The sequence below is a fragment of the Diabrotica undecimpunctata genome, chromosome 5 (assembly GCF_040954645.1).
Source record: "Diabrotica undecimpunctata isolate CICGRU chromosome 5, icDiaUnde3, whole genome shotgun sequence".
Taxonomy (NCBI): Eukaryota; Metazoa; Arthropoda; class Insecta; order Coleoptera; family Chrysomelidae; genus Diabrotica; species Diabrotica undecimpunctata.
Window position 1 is genome coordinate 17,589,397 of NC_092807.1, and position 15,525 is coordinate 17,604,921.

Genomic DNA, 15,525 nt, shown 5'->3' on the forward strand with positions numbered 1-15,525 from the left:
GCTTCTTATGCGCACGGTGTTAGCATCTAAATTAGTCCTCGTTTCATGATGAATTCCAATTTTAAAATATTTCTCAAGAACCAATTTTAAAAGTTGCATAGAGTGACCATCGATTGCATCTTCATCATACATATGGTCACCAAAATGCTCATAGATTGATTTTGGGACATTTTGTATGGTTTTATTAATCAAAATATTCATAAGGTTTTTAACTAGTCTGTTGTAGATATTTATAGTTTTATTAAAAAATCTGAAATATCTTTCAGCTTCCTTGCAAGTTTAAATAACCAAAAAGGATGCTTTTGAAAGGTTTTTATACTGTTTTCTCTGTTGAAGTTTAGAGTAAGTTTCATCATTAATCAATATTATTTGGAAACCTACATAGAAAAATAAATGAGTTTTATTCATTTCACTAATTTATTGTTAATTCATGAGAAATATTAAATTAAAAAGCTACTAAACAGATCTTTTTAATCAGATGATGTCTACTTACAATTTAAAAATGTCTACTAATTTCATGAACTAATATCTTGTTCAATACATTAATGAATATGAATAAACCCAATGGTACGCCTATGAAAGACATATTTTAAAATGTAAACACACAGACTTCCTCAGTTCCTCATCTTAAATAATGTAAACAAACAGTACTTACAAATTAAATGAGACATTGGGATGTAAATATTTCGTTTTTTTTTGCAAATGCAAAACAGTAGCACCATTATTATAATTTGTTTATTTCACTATTTACAAATCACTTAAAATCCAGCCAAAATATCGAAAAATAACTTTTCCTCATCTTGGGTAAAAAGTAAACAAACATGGACATGACATGGAACAGCATTTTTGAAGTTTGACGTAGAGCCATAAGACAGAGAAATGTAAACACCGTTGCCATTAATAAATAGGTTTCAGTGCTTCTACATATAAAATAATTGGTTGATATCTGTTATACGCTATTATTAAATATATGCACACTATGTGCACACTTGATGTTTTAATTACAATTAAATATATTAATATAAGTAATAAATTATTATTTTGGTTTGATAGCACCTGTAGAGTATAAAATAAATATAGTAATATTTTCAGCGATACGTGAATAAGATATTTTAATTAAAAAATGTGACAACATTTGAAGGTGCTGAGAATGTGACCTAGTCAAATAATTTTGGCTTCACATTTTTATGTAAATAACTGAGTCCATCTGTGTTTATACGTCCATGGTCTCTACTCATAATTTTTCCAGAAAACACCGGAGCTCCTCCTAATAGGAAGGATTTTCGCCAATAGTCATGCATTTTAGGTAAGTGAGTTACTCCCATCAATAATAAAAGACAAATAAAAACATACATTTCTTCTACAGAAACATCCTTCCATATTAGACCATAAATTTTGCGAAACAAATTTTCACTTTCCTCAAAATATAGTTTAGCACGCTCGTTGGTCCAGTCACAAAGACTTCTAACTATTTTAACTGAAACAAATGCTTCAAAGCATTCTCTGGCGGATTTCTGAGAATCAATATCTATAGCAGGGTGAAAATCATCAGGAAGTTCAACACGATTCATTGGAGAATATCTTTGGTCCCAAATGGATTTGAAATAACTTTCCAATCCCCGAATTGTACTGGTTCATCTTCCTCCTCGTCTGTGAATAATCACTTTCTGCACTTATATCATCGTCAGAACCTTCGTAATCGAAATCTAGGTCGGATTTCAGACTCGCTGCTCTGAGACATTATAAACACTTACTTCTCAACAACAAAAACTCAATCCTTAATAAATGGAAGTGATACAAAAGAGATCTTAGAAATATTGTTAGTCAGTGAATGGGAATCAGCTAATTTTCATAGCACCTGTATTTTGGGGAGGGTTCTCTTGTGAGTTAAGTACGAGTATAACAGAGGACGTGTTGAAGATGATTTTCCTGAGTAAGGATTCGGGTAAGAATTATCTAGAAACAATTGTAAAAGAATGTTCATATTCTTCTTTCTAAAAACAAGGTCAGAAAGTTTACAAACTCTTGTGGTCATTTGTTTCATTAAATAAACTTTCATACTTGATTTGTGGTAAGAATCGTAGTTGAGGTATCTCCGAGAGTTATACTTTTTTCTATACCAATCAATTGTAATAATGTTATCCAGTTCTCTGGTGAACATTGTGTCAAGAAAAGAAACAGAAAATGTCTAAGAGCTCAGTCTCTAAACCTAGTGGACACGACATAATAATGTCATCAACATACTTTTTAATAAAAGGTATGTTAAAAGGAACAACCTAGGGAACAATATCCAACAGATGGTCCATTACATATGTAGCCAGAATTGGAGATATACTGGCTCCCATAGGAGTGCCAAAAATTTGTTTATATTTGTTCTTAAAATAAAAACAAGTGGAATTAAACAAGAACTCTAGTATCTCAATAAACATACCATAATCAATGTTACATACTGCAGAAATTTTATCCCAGTGACTACATTTTCTGGGATGATTATAATTTTACTTAAATGTTTGTCTGTAAAGTTTTTTTAAACATGTGTTTTGGGTAAAAACGTATTTTAAAACAAACAATTTTTGGATAGTTTTCGCTATTATTTGTAAGAAACAGATGAGTTGCTTATTCAGATATATAGCAGTTCAGAAAAGAACTGATGGAGAGTAGTTAATCGATGTGAAGACCGCTATTTCGTGACGCTAATTCCGTGTAGCTCGCCTCAGTATTTTACTATTGGAAAAAAATAATACATCGTGAGGATAGAAGCTTCGCTTCAATACTAGCATGATAGAAAGAACGAAGATGGAATACTCATTAACCCTCTATTGCATAATGGACCCAAACGGGAACTCAATATATAAAATTTCCATGAGTATTTGCTATCGACAATTTTAAGCGCGTACACATCTTATTCCCTTTTGTGAACGTTCATTCTTAGATGTGTATTGTGTGTTGCCGATATACCCACCGGTTATTTCAATAAATAGCAGTTTTATTTGAAGTGACCTTCGAGTAAGTTGTTTGTTTAGCACGTGTATTTTATTTTCAAATATCAGCTAAAAATAAGGTAAGTTTGATAAATAAAAATTATATACGCGTTTATAAGTGTTGTAAGGATCTACTGATATATTGAAATAATAAATTTACTTTGTTGTTGTTAGAATTTGCCCCAAATTATTACTGTTTCCGTACGGGAACATTGTGTGCTAAAAGTAAATTTTGAAACTGAAAAAATTTAATATTTTATAGCTTGTTTTTATCAAGTTGGTACTTATTTAATGCATTATTGGTTTAAATAAATTAATTTGAATAAACCTGAAGTAAACTTTTTTTTTCAGAAAAAAAATGGATGAATTTGAAAGTATTCCACCAACATCGTTTTACAACAATAAAGCAAAAACTATTCAGCCCTATAAGTTACGACAGATTCCATCTGAAAGTGAAGATTCGGAACTATCTGATGAAGATAATGTTGAGCCGTTAGCTGCACACACCACCCGGCCCAGAGTAATCATTGACAGTCAAGAAGACTCTGTTAATGAAGATGATAATTTATCAACCGATGATTCGGATACTGAACTACCTACTAAACAAAAATCTAGCAAAAAAAGTCAAATGACATGGCATCCTTCAAAAACTGTGTGAAATATAGATGAACTGCATTTTGAAGGTAGTGAATTACTTCCAATCAACATATTGCAGCTCAACTCTCCTTACAAATTGTTTAGTTTTTTTTTGACACCAGATTTTATAATTGAGGTAGTTCGACAAACTTGTATATACAGCGCTCAAACAAATCCACAAAAGCCAATTACCACATGTCCTGTAGAAATTGAAAATTTTATGGGGATATTGCTGTGGATGTCTCTAATAAGACAACCTACTACAAGACGCTATTGGGCTCCGACAACAAGAATTTCACAAGTTGCAGATGTAATGCCTATCAATCGTTTTGAAACAATCAAAAGGTTTCTTCATTTTAGTAATAATTTAGAAAATACGCGCAGTCTTGACAAAATAGCGCCTCTGATTGAACAAATTAAAAGATCGTGTTTGCAAATACCTTTAGAAGAACACTTATCTTGTGACGAACAAGTTATATCGTTCAAAGGACGTTCGAGCATGAAGACATACAATCCCAAAAAGCCTCATAAATGGGGATACAAGATGTGGGTTCTCTCAGGAATCTCAGGATTTTCATATAATTTTGAAATTTTGGCTGGAAAAGATGGTTACACAGAATTACCGAATGAAGTAAATTTGGGAGCTGCTAGTAATGTTGTAGTTCGGTTGAGCAGAGAAGTACCATCCAATAAACATCACAAACTCTTCTATGATAATTATTTTTCAAGCATACCACTGGTGTCATATTTGTCAAAACGAGGCATACATTCTATCGCAACAATCCGTACAAATCGAATTCTCAATTATAAAGGTTGGCAAAAGAAGGAAATTAAAAAATTATAAAGGGGTAGCATTCAGGAACACTCTGGCACGTATGAGAATACTGCAATACATACAGTCCAGTGGTGTGACAACAAAATTGTGTCTTTACTGTCAGATTATTGTGGAACTCAACCAACAGCCAAAGTGGAAAGATTCTTTCGCACCGAAAGAACTAGGAAAGAAATTGATTGCCCAGACATTGTACAACAATACAACAGGCACATGGGCGGTGTGGATCTGCAAGATTCCTTATTGGGATTATATCCAATCAAAATCAAAAGTAAAAAATGGTACCACCGTATTTTCTATCATATGCTGGATGTAGCAGTAGTGAATGCTTGGCTATTAGACAGGCGAATTAAAAAACAAATTGGAAAAACTGAAGAGATTATACCACTGCTGAATTTCAAAACAATTCTAGCTGAACAACTAACTAACAGTGGTCTTTTACAAAAAAGAAAAGTAGGTCGTCCTAGAAGTTCTACACCCGAACAACCATCCAAAAGAAGATGCATTGAACCTAGACCCAATATATATCTACAAACAGATCAGTTTTCACACTGGCCAAACTGGACTGTAAACAGGGAAAGATGTAAGTTGATAAACTGTAAAGGAAAATCAAGGGTTCAGTGTGAGAAATGTAAGGTGCATTTATGCTTTCATTCTAAAAGTAATTGTTTTAAGAAGTTTCACAATTTGGAATAGTGTTTTACTGACAATACATCTATCTAATGTGTATGACAATTCGTTCTAATAAAAGTTTTTATACATAATGTTCCCAAATGGGCACACATTTTTTTTTTCAAAAACTGGATCATTTTCAAAAAACTATATATATCGGTGAATTCTACATACATCTATTAAGAGTAATTTAATATAATTTTATTTTATTTCGTCAAAAAATAAAATAAAATAAATTCATGCAATAGAGGGTTAATAGAATCAAATCATTAAAAGAAATCAAAACAATTAAAACTGTGACAAGTCCCAATAGAAAAAAAAGCTTATTAAAAAAAATAAAATAATATTTTAAAATATTGACAAAAAAAAAAACGCAAAATCCATTAAATTTGATTTGAGAATATTTCTATTTTAAAAAATTAAGTTCTGACTTTGTGAGTATGTATCCTGAGGTCGAACAACATAAACAGCATTGTCCTTAAATTGGTAATACAAATATTAAATTTCATTACACTTACCTAGATATCAGACCACCACTATTAATCTCAATCAATCTAATCCCATTCTCAGGATAAATCTCTCCTGGAATAACAGTAACATTGGGCAAATGTAACAAATCCTGACTATTAATATTAGTTGTATTTACAGTATCTCCCCTTTTAATAACCGCCAAAATGTCTTTTTCCACTTGTTCAAGCTCTTCTTTAGACAACTTGTCTCCAAATATGGCGACGTCGAAGTTTAAGAACTGATCGGTGACTTTACTCGACTTCTGACAAGTGGCAACTTTGACTTTCTTCAAAGCTGCGTTCAACAGATGCGCACTGGTATGGTTACGCATACAAGACAGTCTTAAAGATGGATCTATTTCAATTCTTCCAGTGGATAAACACTTTAAATGTTCATTAGATCCAGAATTGTTTGATTTAAATTTTCCTTTATGAAGAATATATCCGTTTAAATTGTCTAAAGATTCTATTTCGAATATCCCGTTTTGAAAAATTATCTTTCCTTTATCGGAAATTTGACCTCCGTTTTCGCTGTATAGATTTGTTTGATTTAAAAGTAGGGAACAATGTTCACCCTCACTAATTTTATCTATGCTCTGAGAGTTTTTAAATATTTTCAAGATTTTTGTTTGAATTTCTGGAAAAACATATCCACAGTCTTTAGTTTTCGAGTAATTATATTTGTACAGATCGTCCGTTTTTGGAATCGCCATCTCTGTTAAGTAAGAATAAATTTCTGAATTCTGTATCACGCTATTCTTTTTAGAATTCAGTTTCGCGAGCTCTAATTCTTTAATAAAACTATCTATATTAAATCTAAGATCAAGAGCTTTTGCTAGTTTTGTGATGTTCTCCTCGTCTAATCCGTGAGTATCGTAAAGTGTAAAAGCAGTCTTGGCATCTATTTCGTTGGTTAAACTAGAGGCTATATCTTTGTATGCACTAGCAAAGTTACGAGTTTCGATGACGTCGAGCTCAAGTAATTTCGGATTTTCTGTTACACATTTTTGCCAGTCTTTCGATGCCGATTGCCGCAGAGATTTGTACACATCTTCTTCGTAGTTTATAATTTGATGAACCTACAAAATGAAATATAATTAATATGTAAAATTTTGCAATAAATATAAATAAAATATTACAAATATACTAAAGATGCAGTCACTCTTATGCGACAGTGGCTTGCGTTTGAAGCAAGCAACAGCCACTGGTTAATAATAGTGAGTCACATAATAGTGAATTTAATGTTACCACTGTCCGGTTCTATTCCTCAGTTATCAGAGTACGTTAATAAATTAACACAAACAGTGCAAAAAGAAATTAAAGCATTAAATGTCGAAGATAACCTAGACGTTATTGTGTGTGATCAGTATATAAAGACTAACAAGGCACTAACTAAAATAAAAAGTGAACTTGCAGCAGTAAGTAAACTATCATTTCATCTAGAAAAACGTACGGAGGAGCAGCAAGATTTAATTTCTTTATTAAAAGATAAATATAATAAAAATTCAGCCATACCTATACCAACGTCATCTAGCGAAAAAACTGTAAATAAAGCAGGCCCGAGCAACTCAGGTTCTACCAGTCAAGAGTACTATAAAATTAAAAGATAAATACATATAATAAAAATAAAGCAGGTCCGAACAACTCAAGACGCGTCCAGATTACTCGTGCTCGTACTCAGGCTTTTACTTGTGACTTGCCTATTATTTGTAAGATGTACACACAAGTAAGATACTTGCAAGGTTCCGGCGAGTGTCGGTACATCAAAGGAAATTCGTTCCTAAACCTACAATACAAAAGTTCCTAGCTCACAGTATTACCAGCTTAAATAAACTTTTATTGCAGACTTCTTTCATTGAAAAAAGAAGAATTATTACAAATAGTGGAAGTGTATACTAAACCCATAAAATTTTGGGTAATATTTATATTTAAAAGATATATTTTAGTTGTTATAATTTAACATAACTATTTATTATATGGTGTAAATAAATAAATATTGATTGTCGGTCATTCGTAAAGTTCTATTTTGTTTACTATTTAGTTTGTTTACTATTAATATTGACTATGAGTACGTGTGCTTGGTTGTATAGTAATTTTCAGCCACTTCTAGTCTGTCAAAAAGTAACTAACTTTAATAGCAGAACTGAAATGAATAAAATAGAACCGACTATAGCAGAACTGTTCAGTGACAACCAACACATTGAAGTATATGACAACGTCGAGAATGGACCAACAATAACAAAATCAGAAGTAAGATCCGCTGTAAGTCGTCTAAAAAACAACAAAGCGCCAGGACCTGATGGAATATATGCTGAGGTATTGAAATTGATAGAAGATAATCAACTTGACTCATGAACCACTCACTCAAAATATTCTTAAACATCATCCATGCTCGCATATACAAGAAATTGGAGGAGGGTATTGCTGATGTACAATTTGGATTCCGCAGCGGTATTGGCACAAGAGAAGCACTTTTTAGCATACAAGTATTGATACAACGAGCAAGATATGTTAATACAGATGTCTTTGCCTGTTTCATTGACTTCGAAAAGGCGTCTGACAAAGTACAGCATGAGAGGCTTATTGAAACTTTGCGAATCGCAAACATCGATGACAAGGATATAAGAATAATAGCCAATCTCTATTGGAAACAAGTAGCCAGGATTCGAGTAGACAATCAATTACCCGATGAAGTCCCAATACAAAGAGGAGTACGACAAGGTTGCATACTCTCGCCTTTGCTGTTTAATGTGTACTCTGAACATCTATTTCGAGAAGCTTTGGGAGAAACGACTAATGTCGTGATTGTTAACGGTGAAGCAATAAATAATCTAAGATATGCAGACGACACTGTCCTTGTTTAGGATAGTGCTGAAGGATTACAAAGACTGATAGATCAAGTAGTTAACATCGGTAGAAAATATGGAATGAAACTTAATAATAAGAAGACGAAAATTATGATCATAAGCAAAAACCAAGATACAGATGCAAAGTTTATGGCAGACAATGAGGTATTGGATAGAACAGAAAAAATAACATACCTAGGATGCAACATCACAGACAGCTGGGATCACTCATACGAGATTAAATGTAGGATCGAAAAAGCAAGGAGTGCCTTTCAACAGATGAAGAAAGTTCTCTACAATTTAACCTTGAACTTACATCTCCGACTCAAAATCCTTAATTTTTATGTGTTTTCTGTTCTTATGTATGGAGCAGAGGCATGGACGCTGACTGATGCGTCTTGCAGACGGTTGCAGTCTTTCGAGATGTGGTGCTATCGTCGCATGCTCAGAATATCATATGTACATCATATAACTAACGACGGTAATGCAACGTTTACAAAAGAACCTGAAGTCTTGAAATCCATTAAAGAGAGAAAGTTAGCATACTTCGGACATAGTGAGAAATGAAAATAAATACAGAATCGTACTATTAATATTAAAAGGGAAAATAGAAGGAAATAGAGGACCAGGACGCCGCCGAATATCCTTGCTTAAGAATTTGAGACAGTGGACAGGTATGACCACCACAGACCCATTTCGAACAGCTGCTAATAAAATACGATGGGCCATTGTGGTAGCCAACATCCATAGAGGATAGGCACTAGCAGAAGAAGGAAAGATATACACAAAGGACTGCTATGTTCTGTGATGCATTCAAACACTATTTAATGGAGTGTAGGTATACATGGAGGTTTCTGAGTTTAAGACATACGCCTCAAAAATTTGAGAAGTTCAGCGAAAGTGCTTGCTAGGGTCCACCGGTAGATCTGACAGTTGAGGGAGAACAAAGATGTGAGAGGGAGAGAGTGATGAATAAATGGCACTAGAGATGAGCCGAAGAGAGGTGGAAGGTTGACTGTATCCGACGTTCCGGATCACTAGTATTAAGATGTGGATTGACCGTGACGACGGTGAGATGTGTCTGAGTCAGATGTTCACGGGAAATCTTTGTTTCGACTTTTACTTGAAACTGATTGGCAAAAGGGAGACTGACGTGTACGTATATTATCAAAAAGAGTTGAAGATACTGCGTAGCATCCTCTGTTTGTCTGGGAAGGCTGGATAAGAGGAACACGGAGGTGTTAGAAGATCTTTGGTCAGAGGATTACAATGAAGATCCTAGATAAAAATATTGGAATATCGTTAATGGTATGAGTGCTACGGCGATAAAAGAGAATGAAATACTGGAGAGTATTTCAGACTCAAATCATTACTTTACATACATAATTTGTCAAATTATTCAAGATCATTACCTGAAAGATATTTTTCTCCAATTCCGGATAAACTGACCCTAACTTATCGACAACATAATTTGTTAGTTCTCTCAATAGGCCAGCTTCTTTTTTAAATACCGTTTCACTCAGAAGGAAAACCTTTCTAATGATTCTTCTTAGTTTCTGGCTAAAATAAATTAATATGTATATTATCTGTATTTTTAGGGTACCTAAAGACAGTAAAACAAGCTTAATATCATTGCTAGTCCATGTTTGATTAACATTAGTTGATGACTCGATGTTCTATTATCGTGTACGATTAAAAGAGCTTGATGGGTTATGATTCAAAAAGGTTGCTACATAGCGTCACGAATTACAATTTCCTATACTGCGTTCATTAAAATCAATATATAATTGATTGTAGGATTGAGCCATACATAAATAATATTTTCAATACTAATGAATTCTAACCAAGAGACTAACTTAAATGATGTGTTGAGACAGACGAACCAGCGTCAAAATTTGCTCAAACGAGCAACCCCCGTTCTTATCCTATTTATAGTTTTCCACGTTTTAAAGTCTAGGGACTGGCCGGTCCAGTGAACCTGGGGAAGAGGAAAATACTCAGGCGGTTCATCCTGCACTGTTCCAAGGAAGCTTTTCCTATATTTTAGTCGCTTTCGTGGTGTTCGAGCTTTGTATAGGGCATGCCGCTCGTCCGCGATCTGTTTAATTTTCTCTATGTGCTCTGCAACGCCTCTGCGTGTTGAGGGTTCTGCAAAATCCGCTGCTTTATATAGATTTGAGAGTGGCGGTGATCTCATGTATCCCGTTACTATCCTGCATGTCTCATTTAGCGCAGTATCAACTTGTTTGGTGTGGGTAGATCTGCCCCAAACGGGGCACGCATATTTAGCAGTTGAGAAACACAGTGCCATTGTTCTTAAAACGCCAGGACGTGCGTCCCATTTACTTCCCGTTAGCTTTCTGAGTATGCTGTTCCTAGTTGTTACTTTCCCTCTCGTTTTTATACAATGTTGTCTCTAAGTGAGGGACCGGTCCAGAGTTACTCCAAGATATATAGGTTGGTTTGTGTGTTCTAATGTATTACCATTCCACGCAATTTGGAGTTTTCGCTTGGCTTCCTTTGCACGAAGGTGGAAAGCGCAGACTTGGGTTTTAGAGGGATTGGGTCTCAGAGAATTCTGCAGGTAGTACGCTGTCATTGTTTTTAAGGCAGTTTCGAGTTTCTCCTCCACTTCTTCAAAACTATTTCCTTAAGCACATATTGCAAGATCGTCAGCATAGAGGAAGTGCTTGGTTTCGGACAGCTTAGGTTGGTTGTTTGTGTATCACCCAATAACACCTGTAGTTTCTTTTTATGCAGCTCCGTCATATAAACTAAAAAAAAAGTGTCTTCCAGTTCTCCTCTCCTCAACTTATTCAGTTGGAGACTATAAAGTGTAAACGCATACCAAAAATAGATCACTTGAGAAAGGCACACTGCGGAAACAGCTGTACTGATAATAAATTATAATAAAAATTGTAGAAGTTTTGAAAATAAAAGTTTTCAGGGTTTTATTGTTAGATAAAATGAATTCCCATAAAGTAACAGTCAAATTAACAGAGATAAAAAAGAATAAACAAAGATATATACTTACTTCTGTTCAGGTATCATACCGTCAGCTAAAGCCACAGTTATCATTCTAGTATGATCAGCTAGTATCCTATATGACTTATTTAAATCATTCAGGTCTTGTTCACCAAAGAGATTTGAATAATCAGGTATGCCCCTACAATTCTAAGTTTGACATATTTTTAAACAATGTATATGATTATGACTAAAAAGAGCAAAAATACCTTTGTGATAGCCTTTAGTAAATAACTAAAGTTATCAGTTTCGTAATTACTGATTTCTCCTTGTAAAACGGATGTAATTCTTTCAAAGCCCATGCCTGTATCTACATGTTTTTGAGGAAGTTTCGAAATGCTGCCATCAGATAACCTAAAAGAATACACTACAATAGCGTGATAAGTTATTGTTCTATGGTAATACCAAAGCAACCAACGAATTTTTAATTTAGAAACTAATAAAAAGAAAGATCAAATTGAGACATACTAGAGGCTAACAGTAAGAGTATGAGGTTTGACATTTTTTTGCTGAGAATTGCTCTTTAATATTGCAGGTCTTGGACCCATTGTCCTTGCCCAATTTTATCAATTAATATTACTATTAATATGTCCAGGTGTAAACAACATCTCATCTGCTAATTGAACAAATTTACTAATTAACCAATGCTTTTGAGTAATACATTTTTAGAGTATCACATCTAATCAATAGTAATAATTAGACTTCGGCAAATATGCATATTGCATATTTTGCATATTGTGCATATTTTATGCAAATATTTCATATTTTGGCATATTTGTATAAAAGTTTGCATAAAGTGCATAAAAGTTCAGATTTTTATACTGTATTTGAAAATTTTTAAACATACCAATTTATTTCAATTCTTGTATAAAATTTTGTAGTCATTTTAATCAAGAAATGATCTAAGTACGTAATCTCTACAGGTACAAAACATTTACAATTTCAAAGAAGATCAATTTAAGTAGCCCTCAACATTCTTAGAAAGTCTCGGTCACTGAGGCATTCAGTTATTGGATAATCGCTAAGGGTTCGCTCATTTGCATTTTATGATCTAATCCCCAAATCGATCTACAATTTATTGTATCTTAACAGCAGGTAAACGGCTAATAGTTTTGTTCCTAATTTAGGGATTTTCCAAAATCTCCCAGTTTATTGAATTAGGTACCTAAACATTTCTAATTTGATGCTCAGATTTGTAAATCATTTTTGTTTTGATATTCAAAGCGTAAACACTCGTTGTGCGTAACAAAAAGGAAGATTGTGATTTTATAATGCCAAAAACAACCAGTGCTTCAACTTGGATTAAACCTTATAAAGAGCTGTCTATGGATATGGGAAAAATCTACTGTTCAGTCTGTGGCAAAATTGTAAGTATCTAATATTTTCTATTAAATATCTAATATTTCATACATACAGGGTGTTTCCAAATGACACTTACAACGTTTGACTGTAGATACTTCTCGAAAAATTGAACAAAACGATATAGTTAATGAGGGGTCAAACTTATTTACTTTTCGAGATACAGGGTGTTAAAATTTAAAAAAATTAAATTCTTTTAGTTAATAACAACAATAACTTTAAAACCAATAAACGTATTTACTTGAAATTTAGTACTCGTAGGTTGTTTTTAAATGAAAAATAGCTTCCTTTAGTGAGAAAAAATTGTCCATGGTACAATACAATGGTGTGTATTTAGAAAAATTTTTCACCTTTACTTTTTTTTATGAAGTCAGCTATTCTAAAACACAATTATTTTTATTGTAATTGAATTAACAAAAAAAAACTTTTGTTGAATTTTAAAATAAGTTATATGATGTACTAATGGTTAGTAACAAGAACTAATTTGTGGATTAATACTGCATTTAAAACACTTAGCGAGTGTTTTTTTTTCCAAACCAGTTATTTGATTAACCAAAAACACCTTGTATATTTTTATATTTTAAAGGTTGGGTTAAAATAAAGGTTTTTATTTTTATTTATAGATAGCATGTGAGAAGAAATTTCAGATAGACCAACATGTGAGAACTGCTTCACACATTGCAAAAAAAGGAAAAATAGGAGGAAAACATCAAACTTCAATGGCTAAATGTTTCCAATCTACTTCAAAAAAATTAGATGAGCAAGAAACTTTTAATGAAGACTTGTGTCGCGCATTAGTGTCTGCAAACATACCGCTTTCAAAATTAGCAAATGTAAATTTTAGTTCGTTTCTAAAAAAATATTGCAAACTTAATGTTCCAAGTGATCGGTCTCTAAGAAGAAATAATGTGAACGGGCTATACTCGTCGGTGTTAATTAATATTAAGGAAGAAATTGCAGATAATTATTTTTACATATCTGTAGACGAAACCACTGATTCCTCAGGAAAGTATATTGCTCATTTATTGATTGGTGTTCTTAAAGAAGATACCTTACCAAAATCTCATCTTATTTCATGCCAGCAACTTGAGAAAACAAATGCTTTAACAATTTCGCGTTTTATACAAGAAACATTAGCAACTTTTTTTCTTCCGACAACTATTCCTTCTAATAAATTACTGCTTATTTTATCGGATGCTGTTCCTTATATGGTGAAAGCAGGACAAAATTTAAAAATATTTTTCCCAGATTTAATACATGTTACTTGTGTAGCACATGGATTAAACAGAGTTGCAGAGGAAATACGAAAAAAGTTTCCTCTTGTAAATACCATGATATCCAGTGTCAAAAAAGTATTTCTTAAATCTCCTATAAGAATTCAACTTTATAAAGAAATGCTACCTAACATTCCTCTTCCACCACAACCTATTTTAACGCGATGGGGAACATGGTTAGAAGCAGCTAATTTTTATGCAGATCATTTTGTTAAAATAAAGAACATAATTGATACGTTAACAAATGAAAGTTCCCAATCTCTTTTGGATTCTAAACAAACTTTTCAGAGTAACTTGCTTCAACAAGAACTTTCATTTATAAAATCAAATTTTAGTTTTGTTCAAAAAACAATTACTCAGTTAGAATCACCAAAACTGTCATTGTTCGAAAGTACAGCATTAATAAAAGAATTTGCGTCATGTTGTCGGAACGTTAGAGGTAATATTGGAAAAGATATTTTAAAAAAATTTGAAGCTACTATGGAAAAAAATAAAGGTTACCATATTCTTTCTGAAGTAGTCAGTGTTCTAGCTGGAAATATTTCGGAAACAATTAATTTAGAACCAAATGTTTTGGTTAGTTTGAAAAATGCTCCCGTTACATCAGTTGATGTTGAACGAAGTTTTTCCATATATAAATATATGTACTCAGACAGAAGCCACAAGTTTTTGTTAGAAAATTTTGAACACCACTTGGTCATTTATTGTTACCATAATTCTAAATAAGTTTATTCATACTTAAAAATGATGTAGTTACTTAAAATAAATGTAAATCTTAATGAATAGTAGGAAATATTTAGTTATGTACACTTTTTTTTTTAAATAAAATTGTTACTATTTTACGATTTTTTTATTTATTTGTATGCATATTTTGTAAAATATTTGCATATTTTCGGGTAAACACGTGCATATTTATGCGCATATTTTCTACATTTTTATTTGCATATTTGCCGAAGTCTAGTAATAATCATAAAAATGGCTTACCTATTATATTCGATAAAAACTATATTCCAAATTTCGACTAGATCAGTCAAGTCTTTATTAACAAATCCTGCTCTATTTGTATTTCCGATGTGATCATAGTGAATTTCTGTGCACGGACCACATGGTCCTACTAGGCCCATTTCCCAAAAGTTATCTTTTAGACTAAAAGGTAGAATTCGATCTTCAGGCACACTAAAAATATAGGTTATTTACATCTATTTATTAACCCAGCGTTGCATGTGCTATAAGCGAAAATAACAGACATACAGTATAGGTAAAAGTTTATGGTTCTGTATGGACCTTAGGTGAGATGGAGTGAGAAACACCTGTTTAAAAAGAGAGAGGTATATTAGGTCCGTCCTTTATATCGTCGAAAATGCATTAGTGGAAATTAATAAAAAATGGGAA

The 15,525-nt window shown here is 32.8% G+C and overlaps 1 protein-coding gene across 2 annotated transcripts in view; it reads right to left on the reverse strand.

Moving 5' to 3' along the window:
• AlaRS-m (alanine--tRNA ligase, mitochondrial) overlaps positions 1-15,525 on the reverse strand; it is a 35,332-nt gene that overhangs the window by 15,270 nt on the left and 4,537 nt on the right. For both annotated transcript variants that reach the window (XM_072531590.1, XM_072531589.1), the window contains exons 4-8: positions 15,118-15,309; positions 11,710-11,854; positions 11,511-11,650; positions 9,889-10,036; positions 5,640-6,709 (exon numbers count right to left, since the gene is read on the reverse strand). In XM_072531590.1, the coding sequence (XP_072387691.1) occupies positions 5,640-6,709; positions 9,889-10,036; positions 11,511-11,650; positions 11,710-11,854; positions 15,118-15,309 (1,695 nt within the window). The remainder of the gene's footprint in view (positions 1-5,639; positions 6,710-9,888; positions 10,037-11,510; positions 11,651-11,709; positions 11,855-15,117; positions 15,310-15,525) is intronic.